We start from the raw sequence: 17,526 nt of genomic DNA, 5'->3' as shown, positions 1-17,526 counted from the left end.
TCTGGTTCTCCTGGGGCCGGTGGCTTCCTGCAGGGCTGTGTCTTAGCCCTCAGGAGCCTCCTGTGCCCCAGGTATGGGGTGGAGCAGGATCTGGGGGAGACACTTGCTGTCGTGCTTGATAATGATGGTGGTAGTAAAGAATGTGTCACCCTGGGCCACTACTACTGGGGACAGTGGCTCTCAAAGGGGCCATTGCAACCCTTCCAGGGGTGTCCATAAGGCCACATGATGGCCCACTATGGTGGTGCAGCCTGTAGTCCCAGGGACTCAGGAGGCTGAGGCAGGAGGGTCTCAAGTCTGAGGCCAGCTTGGAGAAAATTAGCAAGAGTTTGTTTCAAAATAAAAAATAACAAGGGCTGGGGATGTAACTCAGGGGTAGAGCATCCCTGGGTTCCATCCCTAGTCCAGTGCCTGGGGCAGGGAGACTGGATTACGTTTGTCTATGTCCCAGTACTGGGGATGGAACCCAGGGGTGCTGAGCTGGAGTCAGGGTGAGGGTTAGGGTTGAGTTGCCTAAGCCCGAACCTCCCAAGGAGCAGGGATCCCAGCTGTGATCAGGCACACCTGGCTCTCACTCATGTGTCTGATACAAAACCCTTGCCTGGAGCTGGCCAGGCCCAGCCCTGCCCTCCCTGGGCTGCTCCCAACACTGACCTCTGAAGTCCTCACTGGCAGCCCATCATGTAGGGACCTCTCAGGAAAATGCACACCCCAGCCACAGTCTGGGGCAGAGCCCTGTGGAGACAACTGCTGGGGTGTTGGGAGGTGCCAGAGGCTTGGCGCAGGCGGCGGTGGGTCCTCAGTGTGTCCTGAGCTGTCCCCACCCCCAGGGCAAGGGCCTGGTGCATTCTGGGTAAGCACCCCTGGTTCTAGACGCCAACATTCCCCCAAAGAGACCGGGCGGCACTTGGCAAAGGACAAAGACCACGCTAATCCGAAAGCCCTTGAATTCAACTTTTTTTATTATTTTTTTTCTTTTTAATGTCATGCAATAATTCACAGTCCCAAGCCCACGGTTTTCAAACAAGGTAGGAAAAAAAGGAAAAAAGAAGCCAGGGAATTGTGGTGGTGGTTTTTTTTTTTTTTTTTTTTTCCGTTTTGTTTTTTTCTCTTGTTATTTCAAGCAGGACCAAATGTCAGAAAAAAATGCTTCTTTTTCTCAATCATTATTTTTTTTTGTCCTTTTTAAAATTGTTTATTGTTATTATTTTTCTTTAAATTGACTTCTGCAGGCAGTAATAGGAGGGTTGGTATCACCAGCAAGCACTCCTGTGTGTGGCTGAGGGAGTGTGATGTGTCCCGTCTGCGTGGGGCTCTGGGGTGGCACCCTTCCTCGTGTCCTCGCCACAGCAGCCACCAGCGTTCAATCACCAGGGAAAGGATTCAATTGAGATGATAAAACTCATCAATAGAAGCGATTTGTTTTCTCCCCGTTTTTCTTTTAAAAATGTTGTTGTTGTTATTATTTTTTTGTTTTGTTTTTCCCCGTTTTCCCCAAAGTTCTCCAAAAAGGGCTGAGTGTTTCGAATCCCTTGGCTGTGGTTGGTCTGTCTGGGGCCGCGCCCCAGAGCCCCTGGCCCGGGGAGGTCAGGGCTGGGGGGCCGTCGATGCCCGGGAGGGTCTTTTCTGGCCGAGGGGTTTGTGGGACCCCCTCGCGGCCCAGCCCTGGCCCCGAGGCTGGGGTCTTCGGTCGGGCGGGTCCTCTGGGCCCGCGTGCTGGGCAGGTGGCGGCGAGGCGGCCCGGCCCGGGCGGGGTGTGTGCGTGGGGTGCGTGGGGGCGCCGGGCGGGTGAGGGGCCACCTCGCCCGGACTTAGCACCAGTCGTCGTCGCTCTCGCTGTAGGGCTCGTGCAGGCCTTTCCGGGGGCCCGGCCCTCGGGGCCTGGCCACCCCGTGGACCGGGTAGTAGCCGTTGGGGAGTCTCCGGCCGTGCCGGGAAGGCGAGGCGCAGGCGGGGCCGTGGGCCCGGGGAGTCCTGGGCGATCGCCCGGCGGCGCCCGAGGACGTGTGTCGTGGGAGGGGTGGCGCGTCGTAGGGCCCGGCCCTGGCCTCCTCGCCGATGCCGCCGCCGCCGGGGCCATCGGCCTCGTCGTAGTCAGAGCCCCGGTAGTAGCCGTGGTGCCGGGGACCCGGGGGTCCCTCGGACATGTGCGGACCCGACGTCGGCCACCGGGACCCTCCGTGGCGACAGGCCCTGGGGGACTCGCTCCTGGCAGGGCCCGGAGCTCGCCGCTCCATCCCGGGCGAGCGGCTGCTGCCGTGGCCCCCAGTGGCCGGCCGTTCCCCGGCCAGCGGCTCTGCGGCGGGGCCCGGGTACCTCCGAGGGCCGCTGGTGGCCGCCCGGCCCGGCCTGGCCACCGCCTGCTGCTGCTGCTGCTGCGGGGGGCCCGGGGCGCCGGCCTTACGGATCACGGGGGAATAGGACACGTGTGGCCGGGGAGTGGAGGGGGTCTGGGGGAGCTGGCGGCGTCCCCGCCGTGGAGTGCTGGTACCAGATGTTGAGGGGGCTGGGCTTCCACTGACCGAACTACTGCCCTACACGAAAATTGAAACAAAGGAAATCAAAAAAAAAGATACAACAAAATCAACCAGGAGGAGACGGGAGGAGACACAGGAGGGGGGGAGGGCAACGGAAACCGAAGGGGACGGGAGAGGGTCCGGGAGGAGGAGGGGACACAGGACATTCGAATGGAAAAAAAGGAGAAAAGCCACAGCCACAGGGAGGGGAGACAGGAGGGGGGGTCAAAACCAACACAACAAAGTGAGAAGAGAAATGAGAGATGGAGTCTTGTAAGTTTCGGGGTTAAAATAGCAGAAGTTTCAAAAATTACTCACAGGCGTCCATAGGACAGAAATCATAATCGAAACAAAAAGGGAAGCCGGGTTAAAGGAAAGCGGGAGGCGGGGGCAGCGCGGGCGGGACGCGGGGACCGACCGCGCGGGTCCTGGGCGCCTACGCGGCCCGCCACCAAGGAGGGAGCGGCGGCGGGGCGGCGGCGGGGCGGGCGAGGGAGCTGGGTCAGGGCGCAGGGCCACCCCCGCCCGGGGCCCTGGGCTCCAGGAGGCCAGCGTGTGCCGGTCGGGGCCGCCACCCGGATCGGGACCTGCCCGGGGGGCCGCGTGCAGGTGTGGCTGGGGGGCCGTCCCCGCCTGCGGTTGCCGCGTGCCACACCCACCTGCCGGTGCGCCATGTGCTCTCGGCCCTCGCTGGGCGAGCGGGACCAGCGCTGGTCCCGGGCCCTGGCCCGACCGTGGTCTGGCCGCTCCTGGGCGTAGCGCTCCTTGTCGGGGGGCGGGGGGTGGTGGTGGTGGTGGTGGTGGTGGTGTTGCCGATGCTTCCGGTCCTTGGGTCGGCCCCGTTCCTGGTCCCGCTCTTTGGACGGCAGGTCCCCGGATTGGGTGGTCATGCTCAGGTCCGTTCCCAAGCCTGGGCCGGAAACACAGACGGACAGACCACAGGTAGCCTTGGGGGCATGGCAGGGTGTGCACACAGGAGCCCAGCCGGGGTCCAGGGGCCCTAGAGAGAGGCCTGGCGACAGCCAAGGCCGGTTGCGATTCCAGTCCCTGCCCCCTTTGCAGCGGCCACCTGTCCCCTGTCCAGTCTTGTCCCTCTCCACCTCCTCTGCCCGGTGGAGTCCCTGCGACAGCCCACCTGTGTCCACATCCGTGTAGCGGCCCAGGGAGCGCTCAGAGGCTCGGTGGCCACGGTCCCGGCGGCGCTGGTGGTGCCGCTGGTTCTCCTCTGGGGGGACCCTCTCCAGGGAGTAGTCGTCCAGGCGCCGAGCCTTGGGGCCCAGCACCGATGCTGAGCGCTTCATGGGGCTGGTGTCAGAGATGGTCTGGGGTTGGGGGACAGGCCGTGGGCTGGAGTCAGAGGCCAGCACTGAGAAGTGCCATCCTTTCCCGCCCCGTCCTGGCAGCCTGGCTGGTGCATGGCCATCTGAGACTGGGGTGTGACCATCTGGGGAGTGGGTCCAGGGGTGTGCTAGGGTCCTGGACACAGGCTGGCTAGGCTGCGGCGAGAGCGGAGCCCTGGGAACTCCTCTGTCCTCCTCTTTCCAGGTCCACTGGCCCCTCACCCCGCCACTGATTTTCAGGACCCACAGCCTTGGGGGCCCAGCCATGGTGGGCAGGTGGATGAAGGGAAGCACTGACCCTTACAGGGTGCAAGCCTGGGAGCCCTGGGCTGCAGGTCCACGCCTGCCCTGGCTGCCACCTGCCCTCCAGGGACGGCGAGGAGCCAGGTTCCCCCGGCCCAGCTCAGCTCAGCACCTCGCTGGGGGCCTTGACTCTGGCGCCAGCTGCCCAGGTCCAGGCTAGGGGCTGCCCTGGCACTCGAGGCCCTGAGGACGCCCATCCTTGGCCTCACTCACTGCACCCCTGGGTCAAGCCCTGACCCGTGCAGGGCCTGTGGTTCTCTGTGGCCAGCGGAAGAGAGCAGCAGGAACACGGCGTGGACCCCACCCTCACGCAGGACCCGCCTGCTTCTGCTGGACACCCTGCCCGAGGCGGGGGCTGTGAAGGACTCAGACTGCAGGCTGGGTCCACAGTGGAGCTGGAGGACGACCCCCAGAGAGAGGGCCGGCGGGGCTGTGACGAGGGGAGTGGGGGGTGGCCCCGCACACACAGGACACACACACGAGGAGAGGGCTCCATGGGGGAGGGTGTGGTCTGCAAAGAAAGGTGGGGCCAGGCGGCCAGAGATGGGGAGTGCCCCAGGGGCTGGGGAGGAAGAGGGGCCGAGCCCAGCTGGGGCCGCAGGGCGTACATACACTGAGGTCATTCCCACGTGGCCGGCCCCTTCTCCTCTGTCACAGCCCCACGGGATGGTGCACACAGAAAGAACAGAAAGAAGAAAATAAATATAAAAGGCAGGGAGGAGGGGGTGGAGGGCGGAGCATGGAGAGGTGTGGGGAGGGGGATCAGGTCCTGGTGAGCAGGCCGCTGGCTGTCCCCAGCGGGTACAGAGGAGACAGACATACAGACAGATGGCAGAGGCACGACAACAGAGGGGGCGGCTGGCCACAGGCCCCTGCCCATGCAGTGCCCTGGCCTGGCTCCCGGGGAGGCTCCCAGCTTCCAGGGGGGCCCCAGCTGCCATGCCCAGTCTTCTCTGGGGCCCAGCAGCCACGTCCCCAGTCCAGGGACCGGGCAGCCACATGCAGCACAGGGCCTCGCACCCAGCCTCACAGCCACCAGAGGCCAGGCCCTCGGGCCACCCTGGCCTCGCTAGGCACAGCGCAGCCTGCGCCGGGTGCAGACAGCCACAGCACAGCACCGAAGCTCCCCAGCCAGACATGCCGCCCGCCGCCCGCAGCTCCCGCCCCACAGCCGCCAGGGGCGACGCCCTGCACTCCAGCCGCACTTGGAAAGCCCGCAGGCAGCCCGCCATGCTGCTGGTCTCTGTCCTCAGGACGGCGGTGGGATGGTCCCTCCTGCCTCCCCTCGAGTGGGCCCAGCCGCGGGGCAAACGGCCACGCAGACACACGCAGCAGGCACACGCTGCCCCGCAGCCGCACGGAGACCCGACAGGGACACGCCCACAGCTGCCCACACCCCCAGCCCTGCCTCCCAGGATCGCCCATGCCAGACCCTCAAGTGTGCGTGCCCGGCACACGCCACGCACAAGTGAGTGTGCTGGTGTGCACGCATGTGGGGTGTATGAGGTGCGGGTGTAAGGTGTGCATGCAAGGTGCGTACACATGAGGTGCGGGTGCATGAGGTGTGTAAGGTGCATTGCGTGAGGTGTGAGGGTGTGTGAGGTGCACGTGTGTGAGTGGGCGTGTGAGGGGTGGGTGTGTGAGGTGCGCAGGTGTGAGATGGAGGTGTGAGGTGCGTGTGTGTGAGGTGTGGGTGCTTGAGGTGCATAAGGTGTGTGTGTGTGAGTTGCGTGCGTGAAGGGCAGGTGCGTGAGGTGCGCGTGTGAGGTGCGCTTTCGTGGGTGCACGCGCGTGTGAGGGGTGGGTACGTGGGGTGCGCAGGTGTGAAGTGTGGGTGCGTGAGGTATGCAGGTGTGAGGTGCACGTGCGTGAGGTGCATGTGTAAGGTGCGTGTGCGTGAGTTGCGCGTGTTAGTTGCGCGCGTGAAGGGCGGGTGCGTGAGGTGCTTGCATGAAGGGTGGGTGCGTGAGGTGCGAGTGCGTGAGGTGGGCGTGTATGAGGTGTGCGTGTGAGGTGCGGGTGTGTGATGTGCGTGGGTTGTGAGGTGCGCATGCGTCGGTGCGTGTGTGAGGTGCCTGTGCGTGAGGTGCGTGGAATTTCGAGGTGCGCGTGCTGTTTTTCCCCAGTGCTGGGAGGGAAGCCAGGGCGTGTGCGGGGCCAGGCGGCTGCACGCGGTCCACGCCCAGCCCGGTAGTGGCCTGGGCTTGTCGTCGGGACTGAGCCCGCGGCCCTCCCTCAGGTTTTCAGACGGAGTCTGGCTAACTGCCCAGGGCGGCCTTGAACTTGGATCCTCCCAGCACAGGGGCCGGCTCCAAGCAGGGCGGTGCCCCCTGGGCCATGGCTTCCGGAGGGCAGCTCTCCGGGCCGAGGCCCCTCCCACTCTGTCCCCAGCAGGGCAGAGAACCACTGGCCGCCATCAAGCTCACCCCAGGGCCCTCCCCTTCCTGGCTCCACGGGGGGGGGGGGGGGGCGGGCAGAGGGCCAGGCCCCTCAGGGGCTCCCGGTGAGGCCAGCATGGGGGCTGCAGGAGGGGGCCTGCCCGCAAGGTGCGGTGGCCCCTCTGGGGCGGTGAAAGCCCTCACCTGGTTCTCGGCCGGGAGGCGGGGCATGGAGGCGGCGCGGGCCTGGCCTTCCATGGGGAGGTAGTGCTCGCTGTCCGAGTAGCCATCGGTGCCCATCTCGCGCATCTCCACCGACTGCGGGGCAGAGGGCAGGGCCTGGTTAGCCCGGGGCCTGACACGGGGCCCCAGGGAAGGCTCGGCGTCTGTGGGGGGTGCCTGCTGCAGGCGCTGGCGACCTGGGACCCATGGGGGCAGGGGCACCTGAGAGCTGGGCTGACTGTTGGGCAGGTCAGCCGGGGGCCCTCGCTCTGGGCTCCACGTGCCCGTCTTCTGGAACATCTCCTGGGCCCGCTGCGTCACCCAGGACGGACTCTCCTTGATGCCACCTTCATGAGCCATCCTGTGGGGGACACAGAGGCAGGTGGGCGGGGCACTCAGGGGTTCCGCCTGGGCGCTGGCACCTCACTGCCCCCCCCCACTCTGGCCAGACCCACACTCACAGGCTGACTCCGGGGTCCAGCTGGGTGGAGGGGAGGGCATTCTGCCCGGGTCCCCCCTCCTGTGACGGGGATGGGGGCTCCATGCGCTGGAACATGAGAGGGGTCCGGTTCTGGGGGGCAGAGAGCAGCATGTGTGCACAGGGGCAGGGACGGGGTGGGACGAAGGAGGGGAACGGAGGCTCGGTCTGTGGGCGAGCCTGGGCTGAGCAAGGCAGGGGGAGGTTTTGGAGGGGGTGCTTAGACCCCACCCTGCGACATTCCAGAAGTCCCCACCACTTTTTTGCAGTGTCAGGGATGGAACTCTGGGCCTGGCTGCCCCAGCGCCCAGAAGTCCTTGCTGATCAGTCACTCAGGTCTGAGCCACCTGGATCCACTCCCCAGCCGCCCCAGCCCAGGCCTCTGCCTGGCACCTGGCACCTGGAGCAGCCCAGCCCTTCTGGCTCCCCCACCTCAGTGCCCGGAGGGTGTCCATGGGCTAGACCTGGCCCTTCCACTGTGCAGGACCCTTCCAGGTTCTCCTCTCAGTTGGGATAAAAGCCAGAGTGTCCCCTCCATCTCTGAGCTCTGCCCTGTGACTCCAGCCCAATGTCCCCCTGGCTCACCGTCCTCTGCCCCTCTCCGACCTCCTCGTCCTCCAGCCTCAGCCTTTGCACTGTCTCTTCCCTCTGCCGAGGATGCTGTTCCCTGGGTACCCGCCTGCTCCTGCCGTCCTCCCTCCCTGCCTTCCGGTCTCCATGGCCCACCTGCGCAGCTCCAACACTGCTCCCCACCTCTCCCCTCTTCAGGTCCGCGGAGCGCCATGGCCCTCATTATTTGCCACCATGAGATGTGCTTAGTCACTTGCTGCTGTTGGTGGGTCCCCACCTAGAACGGCTGCTCTCCAAGGGCAGGAATCTGGTCTGTTCTGCTCCCATCTGCAACCCCCCCAATGACCGATGACCCTGAGCAATGGGGACAGCACCCAACACCCAGTGACCTTCAGCAAGTGCTGGTGGAGGGGACGAATCATCCAGGCTGCATTTCCTTGAGATGGCCCTGCTTGGCAGTGACCTGCCCTAGTTCTGGTTGGTTCCCATGGTAACAAGCCAGCCCCTGTCTTCCAGCTTGGGTGTCCCCAGGGCGATGGACGCTGGTACCTGCTCCTCGCGCATGGCCTGCAGCTTCTTGGCCTTGCTTTGCCGGTAATACTCCATGATCATCATGGCTGCATAGATCTTCCCCACCGTCAGGTCCGTGGCTGGGGGCACAGGAGAGCTCAGGTGCCGCCCGCCCCTCCTGGCTCCCGCCCCCGCTTTGCTGGGGGTCCCTGCCCAGGGTGCGCTGGGCTCTTACATTTGTGAGGTGTGACCAGCAGGTCCAACGTCTTCTGAGACAGGTTTGGCCAGATGGCCATCATCTCCTTCCGCAGCTCTGCGTCCATTTGCTGCTTGTCGGCCCCACCTGCAGTGTGGGCGCAACAGATGCTGACCGCCTCCCCGGCACCAGCAGCCTCTGGGGCAGCTGCCAAGCCAGCAGCTCCCTAGAGTGTGGCCACAGCTGCTGTGATCCCCATGGAGTCTCCAGTGCCCAGGCCTGGCCCAGAGGAAGTCCTGGTCCTCTGCAGGGCCAGGGCTGGGGACGGCTTTGTAGGGAGAGTTCAGTGCTGCAAGGGGCTGGGTCAGCTGAGGGCCCAGTCCTGGCTGCCACTCTCACCAAGTGCCTGGCTTAGTTGCTAGACTCTCCTCTCTCTGTGCTGGGGATGGAACCCAGCGCCACATGCACCTTTAGGAACCTCGGTTACTCCATCTGGGAATGGGGTGACAATGGTCCCTAATCTGTCTGGCTGAGGACCAAGGGAGTTAATGTGTGTCCAGCCCTCGGACAGCGTCTCCCCCAGGGTCAGTACTGCAGCTCTGTCCTTTGAACGTGGGCCACCCCCTCTCAAGCCCCTGTTGGAATCCAGTTCCTCTCGTGAGGTGTGAGGACTACAGCCTGGAGGGGCCTCGAGGAGGCCATCAGGATTAAACGGGCCATGAGGGCGCTGTCCCTGGATTGGATCCTGAGGCTTGGAGAGGGAAAGGGCAGACAGCAAAGACACACAGCCACGGGTACTACCCGTCTCTCTCCATGGGATTGGTGCCTGGGACTCTGATAACCAGAAGGCCCTCACCAGACGAGGTCCCCTGATGCTGGACCTTCCATACCTTGAGCCAATTTGTGTGTGTGTGTGTGTGTGCGCGTGCGCGCGCGCGCGCGCGCTGGGATGGAACCCAGGGCCTCACGCAAGCTAGGCAAGGGCTCTACCACTGAGCTGCACCCTGGCGCTAGAAGGGCCTTTTTTTGCTAACGCGCATGTGAAGCTCAAAGCTCAGATCTATTTTGGAGCAAGGATACTGAAGCCAGGGACAGCTGAACTGCTGCCCCACCCCGCCTCCTGGGACCTGGGCTCGCTCCCGCTCCCGCTCCCGCTGTCTACTCCGCATGCCGCCACCAGAGGGCGCCGCGAGCACCTGCGTCAGGCCGCCTCCCTCGGGCCCCATTAGGGCGGAGCGCCCGAATTCTCAGGCCGGGCTCACGGTTCTCTGCCTGCTCTGTCCTCAGCCTCGCGGCTCCTCCTCACTCCCCTTTCAGCCGCACCGACCTCCTCACTGCTCCTTAAATGTGCCCGGCATGCTCCTGCCTCAGGCCGTTCCATGATCCTTGTGCGGCGTGCTTTCTGTGCTAGGATAGTTTCCTAAGAAAATCTGCGTGGCCCCCTCTCTCCCCTCCTCCTGCAGGGGTCTGCTCAGATCCTCTGCCGAAGAGGCCTAGGGGACCTCGGTCACAAGCACCGTCCCCCCACCCATCGCTTTCTATTGACTTCGGCTTTCTCTTTTGACTTAAGTGGTTGTCCCCTATCTCACCGCGAGAGGGCGCGCGCAGCCCGTTTTCACCCCTTTCTTTTGGGACTCGGTCTCGCTATGCTGCCCACGCGGGCAACTAACTCCTGGCTCCAGTGATCCTGCTGCCTCAGCCTCCCCGGTGGCTGGGACCACAGGCGTGCAGCACCGCACCTCGCGCCTGGCTTCCCTTTCTTTTCTCTCGTGGCCACAGGGTCTAGGGATGTGGAGTTCTGTGGTCCCTGGGGCCGATCCTAGGGATGGGAGGTCAAGACTGTTGGTGATGACCTGGGATCCCCTTGGCGCGGGAACCTTTTCTTCTTCCTTTCTCTTTGCAGAGCTGGGGCTTGAACCCAGGAATGCTCCTCCACTGGCTGCACCCCCGGCCTCCTTTTATCTTTTAAGACAGGGTCTCGCTAAGGCGCTGAGGCTGGCCTGGAACCTGAGATCCTCCTGCCTCGGCCTCCTGAGCTACTGGAATTACAGGTGGGCACCAGGGCGCCTGCCCTCAGGAGGATTTTAAATGTTCCCAACACAAAGAAATCACAGGCGCTGGGGGCGCTGGGTGCTGACTGCCCTGATCCGATCACCACACACCCTGATCTATCCCCCCGCACACCGCACCCCACAGACAGCTGACTTAAAATAAGATGAACCCGGGCAGGGCTGGGGCTCAGGGGTAGAGCGCTAGCCTAGCACGTGGGAGGCCCTGGGCTCCATCTTCAGACCCCATAGAAACCAACAAACAAATAAAGGTATAAAATTATAAAAAGAAATAAACTACAAACATGTTTCCAGTTTCTCTGGGAGAGAAGAAACCATCTGCTATGAGGGGCTGAACTGTGTCCCCATCCCCTGCCAAGTTCATACGGTGCAGCCCTCACCACCACCACCATGGCCGTGGCTGGAGCCTCAGGGAGGTCAGTGGGGCCCTAGGAGGGCAGCTGGTGTCCTGGACAAAAGGGCCGGGGAGGGTGGTCCCTGGGCGCCAAGGCTAAGGCTGAGGACAAGCCTGCGGCCACCCTAGTCCATTGCAGCCACCCAGCGTGTGATCCTGGTGGCCTGAGCAGACAAACACCTGCGCTCAGGCCAGAGCAGGGCCTCTGACCTCGCCAGCCATGACGCTGGGCACTGATCCTGGCTGAGGCATCTGGGAGCCGTGGGTGCTGAGCGGCCTCCCTGCAGGAAGCACCACCCTGCCCACGTGGAGACCCAGGCTGTGGCAGGCACTGCCAGGTGTCCCTGGGACAGAATGCCCTGGCTGGGAAAAGCATGGTGTGGCCTCTGTGAGGCGGCCGGTTCGGGTACAGAACTACTGGCACTGGTGATCCCGGGGCAGGAGGTCCTTGGCAGGTGGGCAGCAGTCACCCCAGCTGGCCTTGCCTTGGGTGCTGCCCGAGGGGTCTGCCTCCTGTCTCCCCCGTGTGGTCAGCTGGACCTCACCTCATGGCTGCAGGTGCCCCTGTGCTGGGGAACGCAGAGCCACCTCTCGGGGTTCAACACACTAGAGGCCATTCCATGCAGTGACTACCAAGAAGGTCCCTGGTCACTGGCCAGTGTCCCTGAGGGCGGAACTGCCTCTGTCTCTGACCTCTGAACCTGGACACCCCCCACTTCTCGCCCTAGCGCTTGTCACCCTCTAGCTGTTAACTCTACTTGGTGGCTCTGGGGACCCAGGCCTGCGGGCTGCCCCTCCACCAGGTGGCTGGCTGGCTCTTGCCTCGGCCGCAGTGTGTATTGTGCCCGTTTCTCCTCGGTGCCCAGGGACAGGAGGTTGCTCTCCCCTGTGGTATCCCAAATGCCGAGGGCAGGGCTGGGCACACAGCAGGTGCTCAACTAATGCTTTTGCTCAGAGCCACCAACATGTCGCCAGTGTGGGCCCCAGACAGGGTGCCAGGAAGCCAGGGCCAGCTGAGGCTCCCAGCTCAGGAGCCCAGACCCTTGTGGACGGCTGGGACCCTGTGCTGGGCCAGCTGAGCGCTGCTGCTGGCCCCCATGGTCTGTGGGAGGAAGGGTGGTGGGGACCTGGCCCTCTGGCTGGCCAGCCATGGTGACCGGGACGAGCCCCGGGCTGGCTCTGGGGCTTGGGCCAGGGCTCTCCCCCTCCTTCCTTCCTCTTTCTTCTTGGTACCAGGGATGGAAGCCGGGCGCTCACCACTGAGCCACATCCAGCCCCTGTTGAGACCGCGCTAAGGTGCCAAGGCTGGCCTTGAACTTGGGACCCCGTCTTATCCTCCCAGGCTGCTGAGTCACACCGGGGCCAGGGGGCCCTTCCAAGAACAAGGCAAGGGCGGCCCTGCCTTGGGAATGCCGTGTGCCGGGGAGGACGGTGTGGCCACCGGGTGCTCTGGCCCCTGTTACTGCCCCGCCCGGAGCTCCTGTCCCCCAGGAGACCCCACTGCAGCCCATCAGGGTCAGCGCCCTCCAGGGGCGGCCAGGGCTGTGGGTTTACATCTACCCAGGCAGGTGGCGGCTCTGCCCTCTTGGCCTGGGGCAGGGGGAGGCCTGAGTCCCTCAAGAGGAGGTCCCGGGTCCAGCATCTCATCTAGGACACAGGGGGAATGGCCTTTTCCAGATTCTCCTGGAGAGACACAGAGAAGAGAGGGACGGAGGCAGAGGGACAGAGAGGGCCCCCACCTGCCTCCGCGATGCACAGGTGGCGACATAATATCTGAGAACCTGCAAAACAGGGGCTTATCTGTCCCCTGTGGCCTTGAGGGGCTGCAGAGGAAGCTCAGGGAGTCCAGGGAGGGGCGGGGGTGGGTGCCGTGGGGCAGGGCACCCCCACGGCAGGCTCCAGGGAACCCCGAAGAGGCCGGCCTCGGTCCTGTGGCCGGGGACTGAAGGCTCCTGGATAAAGTCACAGCCAAGTTCTTCCGGGTCCTTCAGAGACCAGCCCGGCCTGGCCAAGCCCTGGGCTCCGGCCTCCGAGACCCAAGTGTGGAACTCAGGGCCCTCGGGCATCTGAGAACCGCCTCCTGACACAGGGACGTCCGCAGCCACTAATCTGGTGGCACAGGAGACTCGGAGCTAAGTAAGCTGCTTTTCTTTTTGTTTGTGGGGCTGGGGACCGACCCAGGCCTGTGCGCCATGGCGGGCGGAGCCGAGCTGTCCCTGGCCCAGCTGCTGTTCTTCATAAGGCTCCCGGCCTCAGGTTATTTCACGACAGTGACAGACATTGGACTAACTCAGGTTGACCGCGGGTCTGTGGTCCCCACAGAGGGAGCCCGTGGAGAGGAGGCTGGAGGGGTCCCGCCTCTGCTCTAGAGCCGGCCTCTCCCCAGAGGCCGGGTCGGTTGAGGCAGCCCCTGGCTGCAGCCTCCGGAGCCTTCTCCCCAGGCTTTTCCCTCAGAACCTTCTTGGGGAGCCCCCCTGTCTACAGGGGTGTCTGGCGCACATGACAGGACACACCGAGGGTTTGCGGAAGACTGCCCGGCGACAAAGGGGTGGCATCTCTGCCCTGTGCCTGCTTCCCCCTCCGGGCGACCAGTTGGCCCTGCCCTTACCCTTGGCTATCTTGATGTCCAGGGCTGTGCGGATCAGAGCCATGAGGGTGGAGTTGAAGTGGACGGTGTTGTCATCCGCGACGGGCAAATCCATCCGCAGGAGCCTCTACAGAGAACCCCGGGGGAGGGCCGTCACTCTTGGGTCCTCCGCTGAGGTCCCCGGCGAGCCACACCCACCCCATTGGGGACCTCCAGGAGAACTCTGAAGGCCACGGCGGCCCCACGCCCAGCCCCGAGTTTTCTAGTCTCCTCCCGTGGCCGCAGGGAGGGCACGGGGCTCTCCTGCGTCCTCGCCCCTCCTCGTCCCGCCGCCCTCCCAGGCCGCCCGTCCTCAGAGCTCTCCTGGATGGCTCCGTCCCCGTCTGACCCCAGAGAGAGCAAAGCCCAGTCCAGCAGCACGTGCAGCAGCCAGCAGAGGGTCCCCGGCCACAGTCGCAGGCACCCGCCCCGCCCCTGTACGGCTGGACCAGGGCAGCCCGGGTGGGCACAGGTCACATTCCTCTGGGAGGGGGCAGGCCCCTCGCAGCATGCAGCGAGGTGACACGGAACAGCACAGACAGGCGCATGCAGACGGAATCTCGAGACTCATTCATAGCTCTGTGGAAAGTGTTATCTGGGGGCATGGCCGGACCTGGGCTGTGTGCAGCAGGAGGGGACGGGGTGGGGCATTCCCAGGCCCAGGGAAGATGATATTCCCTGTGTCCCAGGCAGGGGCTCTGTCCCCTGCTGGGTGATGACGGAGGGGGTGTCAGGCTGGTGTGCACCAGCCCAGACAGAGGTGGCACAGATAGGGCTTTGGGATTCACCAGGGATTTCTGATACACATCGACAGGAAACAGGGAAAGAGGGTAGGGGACAGAAAACCTGGAGAAGGAATAAGTGGTGTCTGGGGCAGGTCAGGGAGGGAGGTAGTGGTTAAACACAGAGAGGGTGGGGCTGGGATTGTGGCTCAGCACTAGAGCTCTCCTAGCACACCTGGGACCCAGGTTTGAGCCTCAGCACCACATAAAAATAAAGGCATTGTGTTGTGTCCATCTACACCTAAAAAATAAATATTAAAAAAAATAAAAGAACACAGAGAGGGGCTCGGTGTATAGCTGTGCAGGTTATACACTACACAAAGGGCTCCCCATCTCAGAAATCATGGATTTGCATACTTAATATGACAGTTCCTCTCATTAGCATAAAAGTATCTTGGTCTGATCACATCCGTGGGTTACAACGATTTCCCAGCAGACAAAGTGTTCAGTGGAAAGGGCGCCCTTTTAAGTTTGTGCAAAGGTGCCTTGGAGGCTCTGCATAGAGATGAGGAGCGAGGGGTCTCCTTCCCCCTCTACTGTGCCCACACACACCCTGAGAGAAGGGACAGGAGAAATGGAGCCGGTGTGGTGGTGCACACCTATAATCCCAGTTGCTCAGAGGCTGAGGCAGAGGATTGTAAATTCAAGGCCAGCCCAGGTAGGTTAGTGAGACCATCTCAGAACAAGAAGGCCGGGTGTGGCTCAGAGGCAGGGCACTCTGGGTTCCATCCCCAGTGTGGGGTGGGGGAGCTTGAGGGGGACAGGTCGGGCGGCTTGTCCTGGCCTCCACTGAGGAGTGAGGGAGGCAGGGCGGGGGCGGGGGGCTGCGGGAATCACACAAACAGGAGACACGGGGAAGGTTAGGGTTAGGACTGGACAGGAAGAGGATGACTGTTCTGGGGACGGGGTCTTGCAGGTGTATGTCCCTGAGCTTCTCCAGGATGAATGGGGGGAACAGAGCGTCTGTCCTGGGGTGCCACGGGAGATTCCAGGGGGGGCCTGGGGCCTGGCTCAGCCGCCTGGCGGCAGCCCCTCACACCCTCAGCAAGCATGCACCCCCCGGTCGGCCACGGCGCCTGCCCGCCCCAGGCCCCGCCAAGGCAGCGTGCATGGCCTGCGTCAGTGTGCCACCGTCCAGGGGTCCAGCTGCGGCCCGCCTGCCCACTCTGGAACAATGGAGAGGCCGGTTGGGGTGTCTTTGGGGGATGGGTGGCGTGGGATGGGGGCTGGGGAGGCACCTCCAGGGGAGGGGGAGCTCTTGGGAGCATCGGATCCCCAAGGCCTGAGTCAGAGATCAGCTTCAGGTGTGTGCGTGGAAGGTCCCCGGGGCCTGGGGACTCAGGTGGCTCAGAACATGGGCCAGGGCCTAGCCTTCTCTCCTGCAGGGTGCCTGTCCTGTCCTGGGTGCAGGGGCTGCTCTAGGGTCAGAGATGCCACTGTGATTCCCTGGAAGCAGGTTGTGTCCAATTTGGTTCCCCAGGGACCCAGTGGCCGCCAGGGGACCTGGGTGTCCCCCCCTCCCTCCAGCATGTCGGCCATAATGGAGTCTCAGAGCACGTAGACACTCATCAGAAAGGACAACACTGTGCTGCTTAGAGTAGAGGGACGGCAGGAGCCAGTTACTCAAGGAGAAAAGGAAAAAGAAAAAACAAGAAGAAGAAAAGAGGGGGGTGGAAGAAGACTCGGCCGGGCGTTTCTGTCGAGCACTGAAAAATCCCCAGTGCCTGGACACCGTAGTCGGCACAGATAGACTACCTTGTAGGCCACTCTGGCCGGACACTTCTTCCCCAGACCCAGGGGCGGAGACATGTGTCTCAGCATCTGATACATGTCCGGGTAAGGCATGCGGCCCCTGGCAGCACAGAACAGAAAACGAGGGACAGAACCAAGGGAGGGGGCGGAGGAGGGGGAACGGAGGAAAAACCAAAACCAAAACCAAAAAAAAAAAAAAAAACAAACCACACGAGCCGAAAAAATAGAGAAAGATGCAGAGAAACGATAAAATAGAGATTTCAAACAAATGGAAAAGAGGAGGAAAAAAATGGAAGAAAAGGTGATTAAAAATGAGTATTTCACTGCTCACGAGCAGGGGAGAGTCGGGCTCGACCTGGGTTGGAGCTGGGACGTGGCGGGTGCGGAGGGGGGTCTCCTGGCGGGCAGCGGGGAGCTGAGCCTCGCTCGCAGGGTCATTTTGAAAGGGGGGCGACATTCTCTGGTTTGGCTGAGGCTGGTCTCTGAGGGGGCCGAGGGGGAGGGGGCCAGGTGGGGAGGGGGCTGGGGCTCTGGGAGTGGGGTACAGGGGAGAGTGGAGCGTGGGGCAGTGCAGAGTCACACCCCACCCCGAGGTGGAGCTGATCTGGGGTGCCGTGGAGACCCCGGGATGGGCGGCCAGCTAAGAGCAAGCAGAGATGGCCGAGGGAACACAGGAGTGTGCGTCCATGCTTCATCGACCACATGGCCGCATTCTGTCGCCTACGCGTCTTCTAGTTCAATGCAAGAGAGAGATGGCTCTGTGTTTAGAGATATATATATATGAAATATATATATTGAAGACCCCAAGCCACGCTCATTCCAGGATGCTAGCAGGTTTTAGTGGAAGTCAAACCTTGCAAGCAACCCTATGAGGACATTTCTTGCCTAGGCCGAGAGGGGGGAGATTACGCGCAATAAACTGTACATGTCCTTATAATGGATCCGACCGCTGAAAGGGAAGACAGGGTTAGTGAGCACCGCCCAGGCTGCCTCCGCACCCGCCCCCAGCCTGCGGCGGGGCTGGGACAGCAGGGCTGGACCTCCTGGTCTCAGGGACTGCCGCAGGCTTGGGAGAGGAGAGGTCTCTGGGGACATTCGGACACTGGGCCCCGGGCGGGTCTGATGGCTGTGCTGGGGGTCCTAGACCCGCACCCTCCCCAGCCCTCGGCTTCTTGCCTCCGGGCACAATCTATGTGGGCTACACTGAGGGGGCTGGTGACAGAGAGGAGGGGGACAGCGTCGGACCTAAAATCGAAAGAGGAAGAGTTAGGAACCCGCGGCACCTCTGCCCTCGGGAGGGCTTGCCTGGGCTGCAGGGCTGGAGAGACCATCCTCCCGCCCCCTCCCCGAGGCCTCCCTGCCAGGGCGGTGGCCAGAGGACAGGAGGACT

At 63.2% G+C, this 17,526-nt stretch overlaps 1 protein-coding gene across 2 annotated transcripts in view; it reads right to left on the bottom strand.

Annotated features, from left to right (window-relative positions):
- Window positions 1-1,726: 1,726 nt before the first annotated feature.
- Cacna1a (calcium voltage-gated channel subunit alpha1 A) overlaps window positions 1,727-17,526 on the bottom strand; it is a 180,676-nt gene continuing 164,876 nt past the window's right edge. For both annotated transcript variants that reach the window (XM_077105758.1, XM_077105759.1), the window contains 11 exons: window positions 16,140-16,236; window positions 13,585-13,690; window positions 8,553-8,660; window positions 8,357-8,457; window positions 7,221-7,330; window positions 6,982-7,120; window positions 6,742-6,855; window positions 4,772-4,807; window positions 3,652-3,838; window positions 3,176-3,426; window positions 1,727-2,534 (listed from right to left, as the gene is read on the bottom strand). In XM_077105758.1, coding sequence (XP_076961873.1) covers window positions 1,812-2,534; window positions 3,176-3,426; window positions 3,652-3,838; window positions 4,772-4,807; window positions 6,742-6,855; window positions 6,982-7,120; window positions 7,221-7,330; window positions 8,357-8,457; window positions 8,553-8,660; window positions 13,585-13,690; window positions 16,140-16,236 — 1,972 coding nt within the window. In that variant the 3' untranslated portion in view covers window positions 1,727-1,811. The remainder of the gene's footprint in view (window positions 2,535-3,175; window positions 3,427-3,651; window positions 3,839-4,771; window positions 4,808-6,741; window positions 6,856-6,981; window positions 7,121-7,220; window positions 7,331-8,356; window positions 8,458-8,552; window positions 8,661-13,584; window positions 13,691-16,139; window positions 16,237-17,526) is intronic.

Source organism: Callospermophilus lateralis, chromosome 1 (assembly GCF_048772815.1).
Source record: "Callospermophilus lateralis isolate mCalLat2 chromosome 1, mCalLat2.hap1, whole genome shotgun sequence".
Taxonomy (NCBI): domain Eukaryota; kingdom Metazoa; phylum Chordata; class Mammalia; order Rodentia; family Sciuridae; genus Callospermophilus; species Callospermophilus lateralis.
This window is presented reverse-complemented; position numbering and strand designations above follow the sequence as displayed.